This window comes from Arabidopsis lyrata (assembly GCF_000004255.2).
Source record: "Arabidopsis lyrata subsp. lyrata unplaced genomic scaffold ARALYscaffold_6, whole genome shotgun sequence".
NCBI classification, from domain to species: Eukaryota; Viridiplantae; Streptophyta; class Magnoliopsida; order Brassicales; family Brassicaceae; genus Arabidopsis; species Arabidopsis lyrata.
In genome coordinates this window covers 10,577,747-10,595,977 of record NW_003302550.1, presented here as the reverse complement: position 1 = coordinate 10,595,977, position 18,231 = coordinate 10,577,747, and the positions used below count along the sequence as shown (strand labels likewise).

Here is an 18,231-nt window from a genome sequence, read left to right as displayed (position 1 = left end):
TTCTTGAGGTGGAGGAGATACTCGAGGAGGAGGATATGGGGGTAAAAGACGAGGTGGAGGAGATGCTCGAGGAGGATATGGGGGTAAAAGACGAGGTGGAGGAGATGCTCGAGGAGGTAAAAGACTTCGTTTAAGGATGGACAATGAGAATTTTCAGAACCTTCTTGGTGGAACAGGAACAAAGAGACCGAAGTTTAACTCCATTGGTCTGTCAGAGGTCCCTCTCGACATCGTTGAAGCGGTCTCTTCTACAAGGATCTCTCTTTATAACTACACTGGACCTATCACCATCACTGCCGGTCACCAAAAATCTAAAACATTACACAAGACTTAACTATGAGTTCAACTTCGTAAAACAATCTAAAACAGTACACATCTTGTTTCCTCAGAGACAAGATAAAAGTACTTGAGGAACTGACATCACGTGAGAGTGATCTGAAACACTTCACGTGAATCACTCACTCAACTTACATACTTCCATGAACTTCTGGACTGCGTTATGATACTGAGTTCCCTGAAACCACACAACAAACATTAAGTATCTCGACACTGACTATTAGAGACAGAACAGATCAGAGCTATAGGAAATTCTGAATCTTGTGGAGATGATTTCTGCTCTAAGACATGATCACATGAAGAAGTTTTAAATATATCAAGATTCAAATTCACCAATTATGTATCTTCATACAATTATTAATTGTGTATTACTGATTTGATAAATATCCTTGGCAACTAAAAATGGTTTAGACTGAATTGACTGTTCAATCAGCAAAACAAACAATTTATTCCGTATCAAATAAATAGATGGACCAGATGATATTGACATACGGTATACTCATTCGGAAACTAGAATGCACAACGGTAAAAGATGGGATAGGTAACTTACCTCCCAGTATAGCTGATGGCAGTTCATGCATTGCCAAAACTCTAAATTTTTGTTAAATAAGCAGTTGGGTATTCTTTGGAAACCCTTTGCTGCTTCAATAGCTTCTTCAATGCTTAGAGGTTTCTGAATAAATTTCCCATTGCATTTCGTACATCTTGACATCAGCTGATTTCCGCTGATCTTTAGCTGGAAAGTCTCTATCACCTGTGCAGCTTATTGTTTCAGTAACTCAGAAGAAATCTATAATCATTCTACTGAATGTAAGAAACGTGGTTGCGCAATGAGTAGATGAGGTTACTTTAGCTTAGTGAATCCAAACGTGAATCATGAAACAAACCATAAACTCAGGCAGTGTAGGAGATAAGATCAACTGATTATTTATTTACTTGTTATACTGCATTAAAAGCTGAGGTTTGATATGTTTCACTCAGATTTAGTTAAAAATAAACTCGTTAAGAGATCCTAATTCTTTAAGGCAAAATTTCCAGTTTAGGTATTGCTTTCGATTAATAAATCCAGTAAACCAAATCATGCCACATCCCAGATCTTGCATAACAGCTCATACGTTAAGAATTAATTTTGTTTGTACCTCTAGTAGCTGCTCATTTTTTAGAAGGCTCTTGACTCTATATATTTGGTGCTTTGCCAAATCTTGGTGTCTCAACAATTTTGTATCTCTTGTCAATAGAACTCTGTTCTCTTTAAATGCTTGATCAAGCAACTCCCTGGAATTTGTGTCAACATCACAATTAGAAAACCCTAAACAGATATTGTTTCGGAAATATTATAATATATCAGCATCGGAAAAAAAATACCTTGAATCTGGCTTCTTCGAGTGTGGAATTGCAGCATCAATCCCCACACAACGTAGATGTTTCGCTAAACCTTCAACCTAGAGAGTAGTCTAATAAGAAACTGATTAGGATACCACATGTATTCTACTGAAACATGGTTACATTCAAGAAACAAAGATCCTAACTAGGTGATGATGTCAAATTATTGATTTTTTCAATTACATAAAATAAAACTACCCTTGTCATAACAGCAGAGAAGTTTTTTGGTAAAAGCTCAGCGAACAAATTTAACCGAATTTTTCATGATCAAGAAACTGAAATACCAATTCAAGAAAACTGCTTTCCCTCCCATTTTGTGAGAAAATCTAAGATCAGTGATTCAAGAAACAAAAGATTGACAGAAATTGATTCAATTACCATCACATCCAAAAGAAACTTAGGACAGCCATCACCGCCTAAAGATAGGTCCCATGGGGGTGGGCCTTGCCAGTCTGCAGAACAGACCAAATGCTTATTTGTGTTCATAGAGCTTGAGGAGACACGTTTTCTTGTTTTCTTCTTGAGTTTATTTGGTAGAAGATCAGATTCCTTCAACAGGATCCTTTCTCCATACTTCCTGACAATCTTCAACAGATTCTCATCCATCGGCATCGTGTTTAGTGTTGTTTTTCTAGAAACCACTCGATTGGCTATGTTTTGACCATTTTCTGACATCGATCTGATTACATCTGTAGCCTTGCAAAGTTTGGCCGTGACAATCTTACTGCTATAATCCGATTCAGTAAGAATTTCTTGTAAGCCAACATTTTTCTCTCTAGAATCTTGCACTGTGATTCCTTCAACAAGATGCGCCTTAAATACATCGAATATTTGGAGCAAGCAGTGAGCATCTGTGGCAGCGTATAGTTTCTGTTCTTCTGTAAGAGGACGATATGACCAATCACTACATTGAAGCTCCTAAAGAATAAAACCCGGTTAAGGAAAGCCTTGTTAACAGTACTTTTCTCTACCTACCACCAACCTTAGAAAAGCATTCAAGCCACTAGAAACGTGTATCTAAACGTCAAAAGAACCAAGAAAATTATTTTCCTTAAGATACATGTGATGTAAATGATTTAACTAAAGAGACAGAGAGATTCACCGTGGTATGAAGATCTATCCTAGTCCCTAAACAATCAAAACTAATGTCTAAACATTCCATAGCAGAAGGTATTAAGGAGTAATCCATCCATCTTGCTTACATTATCTACTTCTTTAGGTATATGTAGACAGCCTAAAACAACTAACATATCTCCCGGAAAGATAAAGCTACTCTTATTTTCCAGAGTTGAGATGTAACGACAACTAATTCAATATCACCAAAAGTCAAGTTCTTTCAGAAAATCATTGACAAACCTTTGAGAGAGAGATGTCCAGCATTTCCTTACATATAGCTGCCAAGCTCTTGATATCCTTTGGCGCCTTTCTCCCAAACCGCTTATGTTGCAGATAATTGTATATGCTTGTAATATCCAAGTATTGTTTCACCTATTCACATCAACAAATCACATAAGAAAAACACAATTCAACAATCCCATTTCAACAGAAGTCAATAAACACACAAATCAATACTTACCTATCTGTAAACACCACACATGATCCAAACACAAGAAATTTAAGTCCAGTAGCAAATAACAGAGCTAAAGGTAAAAACTTTGATAACAATTCGACTACAATCCAAACTACTAAGAAAAGTTTCAACAAAAATTCCGAACTTTTCACAGATTAAACTAAAATTAAGAAGCAAAGTTAAAAACTTTCACAAGCAAATCACCTCTTGGAATCCACCTTCACAACCATGTTGAGTAAATGTCGAAGACAAGTAAACCAAATCCTGTTTAAACCGAAACCCTAATTTCAAAACATCCGGCGACACGAACATTTCATTCAATAGCTCCCACACAGACGGAAGATGAATCGAAGTCAAATCAATAAGGAAAACATCGGAGACTTCATCATCATCCGTGGCGTAACTGAGTCGGCATGCGACTTGGAGGAGAGTGACGGTCGGAAACGACGACGTATTGGAATGTTGTGGTTTCCATTCGGCGTCTAAGGCGATGATCGTAGAACGAGTGAAAGACCATTTCAGGTGAGTGAACTCGGACGAGTCGGTGGATGAAACTAGATAGATCTTTAGATTGGTTTCCATTGTAAGAAGAAAAACAAAATTAATTGAAAGTTGCATTGAAGTAGAGTCTTATGTCGGTTTTGGTTAGTCCGGTTTGAACCAAACCGAAAATTCATTCTTATCTGAACTGAATCTGCATTTAGTAGGACTCAAAATGAATTAACAAAATATATTCACAGTTAATATATTTAACTAAATATATAGGAAAACTCTGCTTAAATATAGTAAAATTAAGTATTTATAAAATTAATTAGTTATTTAGTTTTTATTTGGACTGAACACGAAGAAAATCGAAATAAACTTCGGTTCTTTGTGAGATAACCGGAAACCGAAATCTATGAACCGAACCGATTGGAATATCTAAATGCCCAGCCTACTCCTAATTCCTGAAAACCGGTTATATAAAACCAAACTAAACCGGATCTGCAAATCAGAAACCGTAACAGTGGCGCCAAATTAAAATTCCCCGGGAAAATCCGGTGAATCCAGAGCGCGAACTCTGCTACTGACCTCGGTCAAATCTCACATTTATAATCTCTCACTCTCTCTTTCTCTGGTAATCAAAAAGTGTAAACAATGGTAGCTGTGCGACGAAGAAGAACCCAAGCGTCAAACCCTAGATCCGAACCACCGCAGCAATACATGGCGGAAGATTCCGATTCCGATTGGGATACAGTCTGCGAAGAATGCAGCTCCGGGAAACAACCTGCAAAGCTGCTTCTTTGCGACAAATGCGATAAAGGGTTTCATTTATTTTGTCTCAGACCAATCCTCGTTTCAGTTCCCAAAGGCTCTTGGTTCTGCCCTTCTTGTTCCAAACACCAGATCCCTAAATGTAAGCTTTTTTCACAATACCCACATGTCTCTAATCTCAAAGCTTCCTTCTTTTGATTCGTTTTTGAGCTTTAGATTTTTAGTGTTATGGGTTTCTTGATCTCTATCTTCGATTTGATTTTGTGAATCTGCAGCTTTCCCTCTTGTTCAGACTAAGATCATAGATTTCTTCCGGATTAAGCGGTCACCAGACTCATCTCAAATCTCAAATTCTTCAGGTATGTAACTTTTGCAGATTTAGAAATCTAAAGCCCTAGAATATAGGTATCTAAAGAGGAAGATGTTTGCAGATAGTATTGGGAAGAAACGGAAAAAGAATAGCTTGGTGATGTCAAAGAAGAAGAGGAGGCTTCTTCCGTATAATCCTAGCAATGATCCTCAAAGGAGACTTGAGCAAATGGCGTCTCTCGCCACTGCGTTGAGAGCTTCCAACACTAAGTTTAGCAATGAGCTTACTTATGTATCTGGAAAGGCTCCAGGATCTGCAAATCAAGCTGCTTTTGAGAAAGGAGGCATGCAGGTATCTATTTTTAAGTTGATATGAATTGCTTTTTCTTCTTCAATCACATCCTGTGTAAAGAGAACCATTTGATAGGTTTGGTGATTAGTTTCCATCAACAGAACACTGATTCTTGGTCTTCATGAAAGTATTTGCATTCTCATTTGAGTTGAGTATAAACAGAAATAATTAATTTTTATTAAATGTTGTACAGGTTCTATCTAAAGAAGGCGTAGAGACCTTAGCCTTGTGCAAGAAAATGATGGACCTCGGTGAATGCCCGCCACTTATGGTCGTCTTCGATCCTTATGAAGGGTACTTCACCTTCTTACTAGCTTCTCTATTTACCTTTATAACAGGAAGTAATGCATTCATCAATGTAGGTATATTGAAGTCTAATTTTTTCAATCTGAACAGGTTCACAGTAGAGGCGGACAGGTTTATAAAAGACTGGACCATAATCACAGAGTACGTTGGGGATGTTGATTATTTGAGCAACAGAGAAGATGACTATGATGGAGACAGCATGATGACTCTACTTCATGCCTCTGATCCTTCGCAATGTCTAGTAATTTGCCCTGACAGACGCAGTAACATTGCGCGGTTTATCAGCGGCATCAACAATCACTCTCCGTGAGTTTCTCTTCTCTTCTATTTGGTTCCTTAAAGTCCACTCTCTGGTCACAACACCTGAGCTCCTTGTTCTGGTCCTGCTTCTGAATTAGTTGGAAACATTCTAGTATTGCTGGCCCTAATTTGTGTTTGTTGACATTTTGTGAATTGCAGAGAAGGAAGGAAGAAGCAGAACCTGAAATGTGTGAGATTCAACATCAACGGAGAAGCTAGGGTTCTTCTCGTAGCTAATAGAGACATATCTAAAGGGGAAAGATTGTATTATGATTACAACGGTTATGAACATGAGTATCCAACTGAACATTTTGTATAAACCCTGTGAAATACATAAGAAAATTCATCTAACCTATTCAATGTTGCTTGTTCATCAAGAAAAAACAAAATGGTGCTAGTGTTTTTGTCTTTCTTCATGCTTTAGCTGGGCTTTTAGACCATGAAGCAAAGCCTTACTTCAAGTTGGATCAAAACGTGAAATCTTGTTGTAATAATTGATGTTCCTATTTGTAAAATACAAAAATGGGAATAAATTGAAGAAAATAAAGATTGTTGGTACGCTAAGGAAAAGAGAGAAAGAGATAGTAGTAGCTAGGAGGAATAATGAATGAAATAGAATGGTCCAAAGAGCCTAAGTCTAAAGAGCCTGACAGTACCTTCAAGCGACTTTGAGAGTTTACATCAAAAAAAAAAACTTTCTTTCTGATTCCTTCAGATCACTGTGGGACACAATCTTCCTTTAAGACCACACAACTTACATTTTTCATTTTTTTTTGCATTCTCCAACAAATTTATTCAATTTTGATGGATCGTACATACCTATGAGACAATTTGATAAATAATATCTCGACATATATTTATTTTTTTATTCATTCATTTTTTTTGGACAGCATGTTGATATTTTTTTTAGAGAAACAAAAAATAATATGTCGAGATATTACTTATTAAAAAAATTAACAGATTCGGGGAAATTTACGGGTTTTAACTCATTTTGACATATTTAAGCATGGTATGCCCAAATACTATCCACCAATGATATATAGTTGAAACCATATCTATCCACCAAACTCTTTTTGATAGATCGATCGTTATCAATGATTTAACTAATTGTACGTACATATATTGTAAATCATATCACCATTTCGAATCTAACTTACAAGGTTGGTGCCTTTCACATGTTTTTTTTTTTGGTGAGATTCATAGAAATTACTTTCAATCCTTTTTCTTAGGTATTAGTTAGTAGGGGGACGAAAAAAAAAAAAAGGTATTAGTTAGTAGGGTGTAATTTTTAATTTCTTAAGAGTTTAGTGTTTTTAACAGTATCAATAAACGATGTGAGGATATAGAAAACCCACACAAAAGAGAAAACCCCACCCCCACCATTTTTTGTCTCCTTAATATTTGGCAATCGTAACTACTAAACTAGTAAACCATCACAAAATTTACAAATCCTAATTTTATACAAAATAAAACATACTCATTACTAATTCTTTTTTTTAACTTCAAACGGATTAATTTGTTTATTTTGGAAAAGTGTAGTTTCTTCTCGGTGCAATTAAATGTTTATAATTTTATGGAGGGCATTGAAAAGGAGAAAGAAAAAGGGTAAAAGGCTTAGTTCCTTATTTATTAAGTAAGTAAATAATAATATCTATAAGGGAAAAATGTCATTTAAATCATCAGTTTATCATTTTTGTTGGTTTAAATCATGAACTCTGGACTTGGTGATTTGAATCCTCAGTTTTATGTGGACCTGGTGATTTAAATCCTCAATTTTATGTTGACTTTCAATTTAATCACGAATTTTCGTTGACTAAGCCAATTGAGACATATTGTTAACTGGCTAAAACGGAGCAATCGGACGAAGAGGGAGATGGAAACCATGTTGGTGTAGAAGAAAAATTATGCGACAGCTTTGAAGTGCCAGTTATGCGATGACATCGTCTTATTGATCTCTTTAGCGAGTTAGCGATGTGTCTCAATTGGCTTCATCAATTAAAATTCATGTTTAAAATAAAAATCAACATAAAAGTAAGGACTTAAATCACTTCGTCTAAAATTAATGATTTAAACCAACAAAAATGGTAAACTGATGATTTAAATGACATTTTTTCCATATCTAAAAAGCTTGTTCCTCAATTTATTGGATATAAGTCCTCACGTGATTTACGCCACTCTTTCTCTAATCGACATGATGTCATGAGTAAACAGTATCATTTCATAGTGGTTTTCTTGTGTACTAATTGTAATTTATTTTCTTTGGCTAACTTCAATTTCTTTTTGGGTAGAGCAAAACTATTTTGTCTTCCAATCTTTTGTGACTTTTGCCCTTATCTTTTCACAAATATTTATTTACATTCAGATGTGCTCCATAATATTATAAACATAAATACAACAAAAAATTTCATATTATTACTAAAATAGTATCTAATAAGATTTTAATTCTAATTATTAACACGGGAATTTAATATATGTTTCGTAAATTGGTTTTTTGACATATGGTAGTTCTTTTTTTTTTTTTCTGTCCATGACATATGGTATTCTGATAAGAAAAAAACAGTGTTACAATAGATAATTATGTCTATATATACTTTAAGCTATTGAAAAATGATACTATATCAACGTTTTACATAACAATATGAAATTTCGTTGTATTTGATTTGCCTTTTTTTTTTTTTTTTTGACATCTTTGGATCGACAAGGCCCGATCCATAGACAATCTCTACTACGCGGGGTAACGCGACTTACTAAAGTCAAACTCCAGTGGAGAAAGCGGAGTCAAGTGGACTTAACCACTTGACTAAAGGCACATCCTCGATTTGCCTTTGTTAGAATAATTGTATTAAATTTATTTTTCTATCTTAATTTTGATCTTAAATTATCCTTCATTTGTAGTATTTTCCTTACATCTGCCTTTTGTTTACATCGGAAAATTGAACGTTTTGTTCTTTATATCTGATTATACAACCGTATAACCCACCCACAGAAGTGAAGACAAATGGCCAACATTTTTTGGTTTCGAATCGTAAAGTAAAAAGCAAAGTATAAATAGAATTTGTCGTTAGGACTTAGGTTATCAGACTAACCAACTGTTACCGACATCATTATTTTCTCTTGTTCCCTTAACAAAAAGCCAAATATCATTATCACATTGAAAACAATATATATCCGTGCAAATTTGATTATTAAATAATTAATGTCGGGCTGTCTTTTAATTAGGGTTATAATAGCTAATCAGTGTCTCCACTCTCCCCTCTTTGTCCTTACGTTAGGGTTTCTAATTGGGATCATAATCATTTCTTTCTCTTTAGAAAAGTGAAAGTTATGCTACATACGACACCACTTTTCTAGATGACTTAGCGATCCAAAGTATTAGACAAAAACTTTAAACCTTAGCAAAAATACATAAATAATTTATGTCCTAATATTGGACTAACGACTAAACCGATTAATCCACATTACTGTTCACTACAAAAAAAAATCCACATTGATAGCACTAGACGATAGTACATTTTCCCGAACTGCTATAATAGATGAGTTCGTGATTTTGGTTACCTTTTAATAGCACCTGATAAATGCTAAGACCGAAAATACTTAAGCGGGAAACAAAATTGACCTATACCGCCAACACTTAGAAAAAATTTATTCACTTAAGCGCCTTTTGTCTTTTATTTTCCCTCACACTTCGCGAAACTGAACAAAATCGCCTTTGGTCAGTCTTCTGAGTTTAACTCTCAGATCCACGAGTTCCATCGAATCCCAGTGAATTCTGTCAAAACAAAATCGATTCCAAGCCTAGCCAAAACTACTGACCTTGTCGCCGGCCATAAAATCGTGCTCCTCCGCAGACACATTCTTCAGCTCCGCCGCCAGTGAGCTAAAATCGAAGGCAAGTGTTTCTTCCCTACTCTAATTTCCTTCTTACTCTCTTTTCCATGTGATTTTGAATTGCTCTTTGCGATTTTAGGGTTTAGATGTGATTGCATTGTTTCAAATTATCGATTTTAGCTAGGGTTCATATGCAATGATATGTTTCTTTTTTTTTTTAATTCTTCTTTGCGATTTTAGGGTTTATATGCATTGATCTGTTTCTCAAGCTAACGAATTGGATTTTGATTGAAAATAGGGTTTCGGGTAATTGAGAAGTTTATAGATTTGGGTATTTGAGTTACAGATTTGGGTACATATTTGATATGTTGTATATGTTCTCTCAATGCATGTCAAGTTCTTTCTGTTTTGTAAGATTGTTTATGCTTTAAACAAAGTCTGAAATTATCTTTAGATGCTTTAATTATTGTTTAAATGTAGACTGATTATGCTATTTTCATGTGAGGGAGATTGCAATGATGGGGAACTGAAGCTTTTCTTGTTGTTGGACAGCCACGACAGGTAAGCAAATTATCTGCCTGTTGTTCTTTTTGTCTGTCCTTAAACTATGAGATGTATAATAGTTAAAGTTGTTGTTATGTCTTGTTGTTTTCTTTTATGGCTGAGGTTGTGTAATTAGGCTATAGACAATTTCAGACTTTGTTTATTTGTTCTTGACAAAAAATTTTACTGTTGTTTTGTGTTTAGGTTGAGATACTGTAATTTGTTAATGTGTGTTTACCATTGTCTACTTTCTTAATTTTCTGAACATGATATGAGATTGGTTTGATAAATATTGGTGTAAGAGCATGTATTTGTGATGTGGTCTGAGGTTGATGGAGTTATTGTCTTAACTGGAACACTCTTTTAATTTTGCTTTTGGTTTGAATTGTTGATACTAAGGTTTTAATTAAGCTTAGACCATATAATGTTGGACAAGTCATGGGTGCATCTATGCAGGTAAGACAGTACATTATATAGGTTAGGTTTCATATGGGGATTGGTTATTTTAAGAGTTCTTGGCTCCGAATAACCAGCAAAGAATGAATCTAAGACCAATGAATATTTCTCCAACAGAATGGCGTAAATTTGTCAAACTCAAGACTAGTGCAGACTTTAAGGTATTGACTTGGAATTATGTTAGATAAATTTATTGAATGTTGATTATTAATATTAATTGTCTTTAGGTTGTGAGTGACAAATATAAAGAAAGGAGAAAGAAACAGATACCTCACACTACAAGCCGGAAAGGAATGGTCAGGCTAGCAGAAGAAATGGTAAGCTTACACTATATTTGTTGTTTCCTCTAAAGAAATATATCTACTCTGAATGGTTTTCTGATTTTCACACAGAAAATTGAGAGTGGAGATCCATCTGAAGTGACAAGGCTAAAGGTTTGGGTGAAGTCGCGTATCAAAAAGCATGGTACGCCAGTGAATACAAATGCTGCAGAAAAGATTGTAAGTTGAAAATATGTTTGACTGTCTTCTAGATTATTTTCCATTGCTTCTCTTCCACAATATATGGATGTTGTTTTACAGAGGAAGGCAGCTGAGCTGGTTGGAAGTGATGCTCCAACAGATACAACAAATCCAGAGGAGGATCACCTCTCTCAACTGCTAGGACCTGACAACCCTGGAAGGCTGAGAGCAATGGGTAGAGGCATGAGCAAAACCAAACTAGCTTGTTTCCAGGTGAAGACCAAGTGTATGACTGATATGCAAGAGAAGCAAATTCAGTTAGTAAAAAAGGTGCATGAGTTGGAGGATGAAATTAGCAGAATGAAGAATCAGGTTAGAAACCTTAAGAGTTCCCAGATTATTCATTAAGCAACTGATGTTTGAAATAGTTATTGAATTGACTTTCTTGTTCATTTTACAGAGACATGAAGCTGAAATTGGTGAAAACCCAGCTGCAAGAGTAAGTGATTCCTGCTGCTTGGTTTTGTTAGATCAGTTTTCCCTTCTGACCTATACTTGTTATTAACATTTTGTAGAGTGTAAACAAAAGAGCACACCCTAAGTGTGTGTTGGTTGACTGGTCGGGTTCTGATGATAACATTGGTGAGGGCCGTATTCTTTCTTCTGATCCTGATGACATAGTGAATGACTGTCGTCTAGGCCAGACAGATCTCAAAGTCTTGGTTGAAACTGCTACTAAACCTGATGCATTCCTGTGGAGACCTGCAACAAAAATGTTTACTATTGAGGAAGCTGTTGGACAAATTATTGCATGGCCAGCCTCTAAGTGTGTTCTTGTAGACAAAGAGCTTAATATAGAAGACATTGCGCCAACGGTAAGTTTTGGTCAGCCTGCTAATGAGTTGATATTTTTATGAGCTTTAGTAGACTAATTATCCTTTTTCTGAATGTGTTTGACAGGGCCTAAGAACAAATTCTTTGAACAAATGTAAACTGTTGGATTTGTCTACAGATGAAGTGATTGTTGCTGAGGGTCGTTGGCAGACACAAGAACCAACTGCATTAGTTAATGGTCTTCCTCTAGGACCAATGGCTGTCAAAGTTTTTGTTGATTCTGTGCATATACCTGAAACATTTATATGGAGGCCTACAATTGAAATGACATACCTTGAGGACTGCTTGATGGCTTTTGTATCATGGCCTGTGAATAAAGTTGTTTTTGAAAATCCTACAACTACAACTGGTCAGAAATCTCCTCTTCAGAAATCAGCATCAACTGATAGGCCATCAAGCTCTAAATCTTCAGATGAGACAAAGTCTGCAGCGACAGAGGTAAAAGCAGCATCAACATTGTCTAAATCTCCAGCAACAGGTTCAGAATCTCCTATTGAGGATGCAGGTGTTCAAAGCTCTCCTATAAAGAAAAATCTACCAAATCCACAATCTCCTCTCCGGAAATCTCAGGTATAAGTTTTGTAAATGTTATGAATTAAGTTTCTTATGTCAAGTCTTCTAAGTGTTGGTTCATATTGTTTACATGGCAGCGTCTTAATCCAATTGTTTCCAAGGAAAATAAGAAGTGCAAGTTGATGGATATTACTGGAAAGAAGCGAGTTGTTGCTGAAGGACGCTGGGCTACAAACGATCCAGCACAGAAGGTTCACTTTGTTCCCTTGGGTCTTGATGCTGTCAAAGTATGGGTAGATATTGTGAAAGTCAGCGATGCATCAGTTTGGAGGCCATAAGAGGAAATAGCCATAATGGAAGATGCCCTTGGCACAGTCATTGCATGGCCTGAGGACAAAGTGGTCATGTCTTAAGGTTTTCTGTCCTCCTACTACTTTGTTTTGGATACTAAGTAGAACTTGGTCTGAGACTTGTTGTGTGTGTTCTGGATTTATGCTACTAATTCGTTTTGGATACTAAGTAGAACTTGGTTTGAGACTTATTGTGTATGTTCTGGATTTATGCTAGTGTTTAATGTATGTTGGATTTCGAATCATTGATGAATCAGGGTATTATATGAAACAGGTTTGGTGTCTATCTCAACCAGAAACAATTGTGATCAAAACGCATATAATAACATCTAAATAACTGTTAGAAAAACTGCTATGTTAGAAAAGTCTATCATAGCTTTCAAAACGAGTAATTACATAATTTTTTCTTTAAATTAAACGCTATGATATATTGAATCATAGCATATACTGAAGCTATAAAAATTAAAACTAAAGCTTTTTAACATAGCTATAGTATAAACACCTACCATAGCATGGAAAATGACTAATTACATAATTTTTAAAAAATAGAAAATCCTGATAACAAAGCGTTTAGATAATGCTATGGTAGAATACTCTAAGATAGCATACATATCTGACGATATCGTATGGGGGGATTCTACCATAACAGGGGCCTAACATAGCATTTATGAAAACGCTATTGATTACTTATAATAGCGTTTTTCTCAAGCTAATAATGGAGATATTTCTTGTAGTGGTTTTTGCCAATAATCCATCTTAACATATTATAATACATTTTTAACATTTTTATTGTTTATTGATGTATTTATAATGTTTATTTGTATTATTTATGTTACAGAGTATTAGAATTAGAGAACTATATATTTTCTCAAAATCAATTTGTTGTCAGTTTGACAGTATAATATACTCCCTCTGTTTCATTTTTTATAGAGCATGAATGAACTAGGTGAACCAGAATTTGTTTTTAATATGCAAGGCCAAGGAGCTGATAGTCTGTAGAATGAATGATTGAGATACAAAGGTTAGTCATTAGTGACTGAGTAAGATACATAGCTTATGTAAGAGTGAGATTGCATTCTAATTTCTGACATTGGTTTACTTGTATAGGTTCATGCGGGTCAAGGAGAGTGATATTGTCTACTTCTAGTTTTCTGTTTTTATGCCATGAACTTGTTAGGCAATCCGGTTTGTCAATTTGTCTTTTTTCTTGGATTTGAATCATGTGTAATGGATGTTTAAGACTTTCCTATTTAAATGCTTTAAGTTTTGTTATGTTCTATTGGAGTGTAAAGCTTACACAATAGGGTAAAAAATATACATAACAGTGTAATCGGGTAGAAAATACCCGAAACCGACCCCAAATACGTAGAACCCGATTTTTTCGGGTTTTTAGCGGGTCTCAAATCTGATATCCGAACCGACCCGAACCCGACCATACCCGAACCGACCCCGAACCGATGTTTTCAGTTTACCCTATTGGGTCCTAGATTACCATACCCGACATACCCGTACCCGATCGGGTTTTACCCGTACCCGATTGGGTTTTACCCGAACCCGACCCGCGGACCCGAATGCCCAGGCCTAATATTACTCATCAATAACTTCTCCTTTTACTGTTTTTAAAAATTTCATTTTGCTTTTAACTCACACTCCTTTTGATTCCTTGTGTGTAATTGTCGTTGATTAAGGGTTAAATGATGACAATAATGTTGCCACGAGTAGGATCTGGTCCCATTTGGTTACCGACGTTTACTATTTCTCTACTTTTAACTTAGGCTCCGAATGGTAACTGCGTTTTGCGGTGCGGGAGAAGTGCGGTATTACATTGCAGTACGGTTCAACTGCGGGACGTGCGGGAGAAATATATTTGCGGAACAAGTGTGGTTTGTATAAAATAAGCGGTACGAAATAAAATTTGATTGGTGAAAAAAGCTATTTGCGGGACAAGTGCGGTTTTATATATATATATATATATATATATATATATATTAATAATTAATTTTTTGTTAATAAATAAACAATAACATAAATTTATAAATCATTAGTAATACACAAATTGATCAAAATATAAATTTAATTTTTTGTTTTAAAATTTAAACCATATATTATAAATCAATATGTTAAATTACATAATAATAGAAAATAATAGTTAAAATGAAAAACACACTCTAACCCACATCAAAAAGAGTGTGGAATGTTTACAAGTGCGTTTTCTAAGAAAACAGAACAAACAAAAAAAAAAATTCTGCACTATTTGGACAAGTGCGTTATTGCACTTTTGGTATTTCAATAATTATTTTTTTCTTGAATGGTAACATGTGTGAAAATCCGTCCCGCACCCTCCAAATCCGTCCCGCATATATGCTTCCATTCACTGCCTTAATCTTTAAACCGTTTGATCAAAGAGACTTATTTGAAATGATCTTTGAAACAAATCCCTAACGTTGGTTTTGTAATCATATTTCCAAAAGCATTATAGTTGTGTTTGAAATGTAGACATATATATAGTGTAATGGATTTCGGCGAAATTGATAGTTAGAATAATTTAATATAATTTGACACAATTGACAGTGGTTTTGACTTTTAAGACTAGAAACAAAATTTTGAGTTAGCCAGATAATTTTCATAGGGAACCACTTTTCATAAAGTATCGGAACATTACTATGATTCCATAAATTTAATTTTAGTTTGCTTTTTTTTCCCCACTTAAATGTTACAGCTGACTTTTCTGTTGTTTCTAAACAATTATACATAACGGTAGGTACAATAGTTAAAAACTTCTATTTTTTCTATATGATAAATGATGAAATTTATATGTTACCGAGTTAGTAACAAGAATCTGTAAAAGATGATAGTATTGCTTATGATCTATTTTTGTTACCGTAATTACCCGAACAAAAAATCTAAACAAACTTGTCAGGAAATGAAATAAAAATTCTGAAGGAGTTGTGTCGGGCTCCAATATAAGGAGTTGTGTCGGGCTCAAATATTACTCCTTCACAAAAACCAATGGACAAAATTTGTGATCTCATCTTGCATCAATTTTATAGTTGGTTTTGTTTCGCTCTAAATGCTCATATATGTCTCTTACCTAATCTTTATAATAGACACACACGTACGCAACGCGTAAATAATTAATTAGTTCAAGAAGTGGTTTTCAAAGACTTTAGAACCAGTAATTATAGTAAGAAAAATTTGATTGGTCGTTAAGTTTTCTTTACGAAAAGACGAATCCGAGGCTGCTATAGCCTATATGCATGTATACACATATATGTTTTGTCATACGATTAACATACAATCTGAATTAAGCTTGGGTACATTATGTTTTGTAGGAACAAAGTGAATTCCAATCCAACAACATGTTTGTAAATATTGATAAATATATAATAAAATATGGTAAAATCAAATATTTTCTGAAGGTTCATTTTTTAAAGTAAAACATATTGAAACATTAAGTGGGAAAAATACGATATACTTTGAACATAAATAAAAATACTAATCTTAGATTTATCGGATCATAATAATGTTTCGATACTTTAAGAAAATTAAAGTGGTTCCATATGAAAATTATTTGGCTAACTCAAGTTTTTGTTTCTAGTCTTGACATTGTTATGGAATTGAAGAGAGATTCTACATCAATCTTTAATTAAGCAAATTCCATTACCGACAAAAAAAAAACTAAGTTTTATTAAGAGTATTCGTGAAAGAAAAAGGACATTTGATTCTCCCTCATCACTTCCTCCGATCATATATGTTATCTCTTTATATTATCTTGTGTGTGTATCAAGTTGATTTAGTACATCAAATTTCATTACTCGCGTATCTAAATCTATCGGTATCTAAATCTAGTATGCACTTTTGATTAGATTCTTCTTTTGATTAGTTGTTGTTTGTTTTTTGTTTTGTAAGCTTGGAAAAAACGCATTATATTATAAATAAGTCGTATGCAAGCATGAAGCACCTAATCCACCATGCTTACTTTTCCTATGCACTTTTCTTATTAAACCTTAGATGTTTTTTTTTGTTAAAAATTAAACATTAGATGTTATGCTTGACCGTTCACAAATACTAATTAACGTACGTAAAACAATACTATTTTTTTCTTCTAAAACTAAACGATGGTAATTAATCCAATATTCTTTCTTAAGATCTCGAATTAGAAAAATAAGTCATTAATACTTTCTGATCTTTCGGTACTTACAATGTCCGATTGTTAGTGTCAAATTTTCATTTCAGACTTTGGCATCATAAGTGTCAATTATCAGCATCTCTCGTTTGACAAGTTTGTGCAACATTTGATGAGTTTTTTTTTTTTTTTTTTAATGTACTTCATATAAATGAAAATATGCAACCAATAGCTAAAAAAGGTTACTAGATTGATTGATAAGATTATTTGATAAAACAGTATATTTACTTTTGTAAATTTGGAAACTACACTAATCATCGACCGATCAGTCTCTACTACCGCTACATATACAAGTTGATCTTTTTTGTTTGTTTGGATGGTCTGTATTCTTAGATACTAACCAGGATTGTGTTTTTGAGTGTTTGGTAACCTGTGGGCAGTTTTTGGGATTTGCTTGCAAAAAAATTATTGCAAGATGAAATCATCCATGTGACATGTGAGCTATGAAGATGGGAAAGAGAGTTGGTTAGAGATTAAATTATTACCGATTCTCTCTGTGGTTATAACTTTTTTTGTTTTTTTTTTTTGGTTATGTCAAAGTTCTCTGTTACTATAGTTCTTTGAAATTTATGCAGTGTCTCCTTTACCTCTATATTGATCATAACGGAAATTTCAAACTAGATATCAGAGTTTTTCGCTTTTTAAAATTATTCATCAAAATACTAAACAAACATTTTTTCTACTAATTGTGACGCGAAAGTTGATTTGGTCACAATAAACATTTTTAACTGCAACAAAATAACAATATTTATAATCTTTAATATGTGTTAGAGTAAAGAAAACTACAAAACTTTTACAAAATCAACTTGCTAGTAGAGCGTGTAATCATCTAATAATCAATAATAAAAACTCAAAAGTATATACAATGACACATTTTTTATTTTATTCTTTTTGTTCAACCATAGAATGACACATCTTAAAATTTATTTTACCATTAGCAATTCCAGCTGTTTCAATTATTAAATTGGTTTTAAAAAATATAAACAAATTTAATATTATAACATTCTAGTGATAATCTAAGGAAGTACTTACACATAAGTATGCTAATCCTAATTCTTTTTCTCTTAAATTAATCTTTTGAAGATGTGAATTTGGGTGTTTTCTATTAGGAAACAAATAAAGAAACTCATTATATAGTATTGAGAAAATTCAACAGTCTCTCGTGTGCTAAATTTGTTGTTTCTTGTTTG

The 18,231-nt window shown here is 34.1% G+C and overlaps 2 protein-coding genes and 1 long non-coding RNA gene across 3 annotated transcripts; 2 read left to right on the top strand and 1 right to left on the bottom strand.

Annotated features, from left to right (window-relative positions):
- Positions 1-294: 294 nt before the first annotated feature.
- LOC9310258 lies at positions 295-3,915 on the bottom strand. The gene is made up of 7 exons (XM_021021755.1): positions 3,494-3,915; positions 3,076-3,207; positions 2,098-2,637; positions 1,702-1,778; positions 1,476-1,611; positions 887-1,090; positions 295-514 (listed from the first exon to the last, which is right to left on the bottom strand). Exons 1-7 carry the CDS (start codon positions 3,905-3,907, stop codon positions 455-457), a joined length of 1,563 nt encoding a protein of 520 aa, XP_020877414.1. The 5' UTR covers positions 3,908-3,915; the 3' UTR covers positions 295-454.
- A 357-nt stretch (positions 3,916-4,272) lies between these two features.
- LOC9310257 (histone-lysine N-methyltransferase ATXR6) lies at positions 4,273-6,194 on the top strand. The gene is made up of 6 exons (XM_021022908.1): positions 4,273-4,685; positions 4,819-4,902; positions 4,975-5,204; positions 5,398-5,498; positions 5,601-5,816; positions 5,970-6,194. Exons 1-6 carry the CDS (start codon positions 4,427-4,429, stop codon positions 6,127-6,129), a joined length of 1,050 nt encoding a protein of 349 aa, XP_020878567.1. The 5' UTR covers positions 4,273-4,426; the 3' UTR covers positions 6,130-6,194.
- A 7,582-nt stretch (positions 6,195-13,776) lies between these two features.
- Positions 13,777-14,123, top strand: LOC110227866. The gene is made up of 2 exons (XR_002331532.1): positions 13,777-13,876; positions 13,963-14,123. It is a non-coding gene; the product is annotated as an uncharacterized LOC110227866 (long non-coding RNA).
- The last annotated feature ends 4,108 nt before the right edge of the window (positions 14,124-18,231 follow it).